General features: G+C 32.9%; 1 protein-coding gene and 1 pseudogene across 1 annotated transcript; both read left to right on the top strand.

Annotated features, from left to right (window-relative positions):
• Positions 1 to 968: 968 nt before the first annotated feature.
• Positions 969 to 1,893, top strand: LOC124895341 (annotated as a pseudogene).
• LOC124895340 (calcium-transporting ATPase, endoplasmic reticulum-type-like) lies at positions 1,800 to 3,729 on the top strand. The gene is made up of 2 exons (XM_047405782.1): positions 1,800 to 1,930; positions 3,366 to 3,729. Exons 1-2 carry the CDS (start codon positions 1,895 to 1,897, stop codon positions 3,717 to 3,719), a joined length of 390 nt encoding a protein of 129 aa, XP_047261738.1. The 5' UTR covers positions 1,800 to 1,894; the 3' UTR covers positions 3,720 to 3,729.
• Positions 3,730 to 3,764: the final 35 nt, after the last annotated feature.

Here is a 3,764-nt window from a genome sequence, read left to right as displayed (position 1 = left end):
AATTTTGACAAACCACATTCATAAGTTAAAAAATGTATAAATTATTTAATTACTTTTTAGTATCATTTTATAATCTCAATAAGACATTTTTTTACGTAAATATGCACACTAATAATTTACAAATACATTGTCTAATATTTATTATTATTATTTACTAATATCAATACTTGTTATTTATTATTATTATTTATTCATTATTTATTGTTATTGTTATTATCCCTACTATTATTTAAATAAGAGTCTAAATTGAAATCATTTTGCCTAATTTTTTAATTTTTTAGCCCAATTTTTATTCAAGTCAAAACAATTTAGCCTAGTTATATTTAATTTATTACAATTATAGCCAATTGTGGCTTAATCTAAAGTTTTATTCAATTTTTATGGTCAAATTCTAAACTCGAGATCTCAACCATGGATTGTAACTAATCTGACGGCTGAGATCAAGATCCTATTGTTTCCTTTTAAACCCTAATCTATTGACAACAGCCACAACCCTATAGACAAGTAGGGAGAATTTTTTTTCCTTATTTCGTTTATGGAAGATTTCAATATTAAGATTTAGATAGATTCTTATTTGTTTATTTGTGACAACCATAGCATGATTGGTGGAGTTAAGTGATTTACCTCATTGAATAATCTCCTTGATTGAATTATCAAATATTTTTCTTCCTTTTATTTTTGTGATCTTTTGCTATATAAACAACTCCTCCTCAAAGAATGATGAGACAACTTACAATTTACACACTCTGTATAATAAGCTCACGTGAGTCCCTCTATTCTCAGCCAAGCATTTATTTTTATGGAGATTTAACTTATATACGTTGACAACTTAATTTTTTTGTTAACAATAACTGTGTTTTAATCTGTTGTAGCGGTAACCTATAAATTCTTTATATAAGCATCTCATTTTTGTTTTCCTTTCTTTCCATATTATAGTATACTATTCAACAACAACAACAACAATATACCCAGTGTATTACCATATAGTGGGATCTGGGAAAAATAAAGTGTACACAGATCATACCACTACCTCAGGTGAAGTAGAGAGACTGTATTGTAGTATACTATTCACTATGAAAAATTCCCAACAACCTCTTGCCACAAAGAGTTTTTCATATAGTTGGTTGTTGAACAGAAAACCATCCATTGATGGCCTAACAGAATCCCCTAGACCCTCTTATAGTAGTCGTGATGATGCTGAGGAAGAGTTAAAATTTATCGCTTATTTGAAAAGATCCCTAAAAGAAGAACAAAACTTCAACTTTGATGTTTATCCTGTTTCAGAATCTGTTTGAACTGATGAAATCTTCTCTAATGGATATATCATGCCTCGATATCTTGATAGATCAAAGATTGAATCTTTTTGCGAAGCCTTCAATAATTTCAACACAAATTCATCAGTACCCTCAACTAGTACTCCCACACCAATATCTAAACTTTCAAATTCCACAACTAGTCAAGCTAATTTTCTTGAAAAATGGAGGAAGTTTTCGTGCAAAATCTTGGTTAAGTGGTTTGGATTCGTCAGACCAATCTCCAAAAGGATAGCAAGTTCAAGAAAAAGTACTGCAAAAGTTGATGACCGTCAAAGAAAAGTAAGTGAAATTCAAAGCTGCAAGAGTACTACTGATACTTCATTTCAGGGATCTCCTCGTCGAATGTTGAAATCTTATTCTGTTGTCAATTGGTGTGGAAATGATAACAACCAAAGAAGTAGTAGTAGTACTAGAAGAGTTAAGAGTTTGAGGAAGGTGAAAAATTGGAGCAATATTAACTGTTCCCCCATAAAAAGTCCATCCAATGATCATTCTACTGATGTTTGGCGCGAGAAGGCAATTTCTGATGCAATTCTATATTGTAAGAGATCGTATGTCAACTGAGCCTGATATCGATCATGGTGATCGTTTTGACTAGAAAAGCAATTCTAGATGTTAGATTTCATCCTTAAATTCTTTTTCTCAGATGTATATTTAGATTTTTGGCTCTTCATACAAATAATCTATCATGTATCACTTAGATTCAATATTTTGTACATTCTAATGTGAAAATGAAAAACATAAAATAGACAAGCACATCCATCTTACTTGTATTTTTTTAGCTACTATTTGATGCTTTATTATTATCTGTTGTTTTGTTATTATCAGTTGATTCTTGTACCTTGATTATGGTATTGTTTTGTTGTAGTTTTTGCTTAACTGCTATATGTTGTTTTGTTATTATCAAATGATTCTTGTACCTTGATTACGTGTTGTTTTGTTTAGCTGCTATCTGTTTTGTTATTATCTATTGATTCCTGTACCTCCGTATGCTCTACCTACGCCAAACCTCACATTGTGGGTCTGCACTTGGTATGTCCTCGTTGTTGGAAAGAAACAATTTAATTTATCTATGGTTGCTTACTTAATTGTTCCTAAATGCATTATCCTCCCATAGAAAATTGCTCTTTAAGGAGTTGATTCTCTTTTCAACTCATCTATTAGGAATAGGAGTAAGAGTCATAAGCATTCTGTCAACAGGTTTTAGAAGCATTATAGCCTAAATAGTATTGTCCCGTTCATCACTTTTACGTATTATATACCTTTTGCTAAGGTAGCTACTTATGTTATCATACAATACTCTGCTGGTAATGCACGAGGCTACAACAAGTATTCATTTAATAGCTTTCCTTGGTAATCATTTGATTGGATTGGCTTCAAACCGACATTCACGTTTGTAGTAAAATTTTGCAAAAGACTGAATGAGGTGTGGCTAGGAACTGAGATGACTATTTCTTTCTTGCTAATCCCTCCACTCTTGGAGAACTGTGTTTTTACCTCCCTTTTCTATATCATGTTTGGTTGGATTTGGGCATTTATTGTAGGTTTTGGGCTTCATAAGGTTTGGACTATAGCATTTGAATAGCAGACTGATCTTTCTGTATACTAAGATAGACTACTTTTCACAATTATTTATGTTTATCGTTAGTCATTGATTTTGTATCTTCCCCTTTCATTTGCCTTTTCTCTGCTACAATTCGATTAGAGATGCTACTTTCTGAAAACATCTGACATCTTAAAAGTATGTCCTGTTGCCAACTTCACTAGATTAAAATGTTAATCAACTCATCTCAATTTCAGAACGTAGGGATTTTTAGCACTGTCCGTTTAACTGTTTTTATGGTTCTTCAGTTTCCAAAAGTAAAAAAATGCACACCAATAGTTTGAAGTGTTATATGTCCTTTGTGCAAACAATTCTTCTGTGGAGTCCAGCTCCACAACATGATATTTAATCTAGGAAATGCTTAGGTTTTTTTGATGTGTTGAATTCTGTCACAGAAGTTGAGCTTGGTAATATCTGGACATCTGATTAAAACATGTTTTGTCTAGGGTGCTGTTGAGAGTTTGCTAGAATGTAGTACACACGTTCAACTTGCAGATAGATCAACTGTTCCAATTGACGAGTCTTGCAGGCAACTATTGTTGTCGAGGCTCTTGGAGATGAGCTCAAAGGGTCTGCGGTGCTTGGGCTTGGCATATAAAGATGACTTAGGTGAGCTTTCAGGATACAATGCTGAGACTCATCTTGCCCACAAGAAGCTGCTTGATCCGTCCTGCTGCTGCTCCATTGAAAGTGATATAGTTTTTGTGGGAGTTGTTGGACTAAGGGTGAGTAATGTTAAGTTTTCAAGAATAACGAATCATACGAGAACAACACACAAACTCAAGGACAACACAAGATAACAAGAGGAATAACAACACAAGATAACAAGAACCAACGATTTTCAC

The sequence above is a fragment of the Capsicum annuum genome, unplaced genomic scaffold (assembly GCF_002878395.1).
Source record: "Capsicum annuum cultivar UCD-10X-F1 unplaced genomic scaffold, UCD10Xv1.1 ctg81410, whole genome shotgun sequence".
Taxonomy (NCBI): Eukaryota; Viridiplantae; Streptophyta; class Magnoliopsida; order Solanales; family Solanaceae; genus Capsicum; species Capsicum annuum.
This window is presented reverse-complemented; position numbering and strand designations above follow the sequence as displayed.

What these genes read in the sequence shown, in the direction of transcription:
- LOC124895340 (XM_047405782.1), top strand. Translation starts at nt 1,895, where the DNA reads ATGGTGATCGTTTTGACTAGAAAAGCAATTCTAGAT. An exon ending in CTAGAAAAGCAATTCTAGAT is followed by an intron (nt 1,931 to 3,365) that starts GTTAGATTTCAT and finishes TGTTTTGTCTAG; the next exon opens with GGTGCTGTTGAGAGTTTGCT.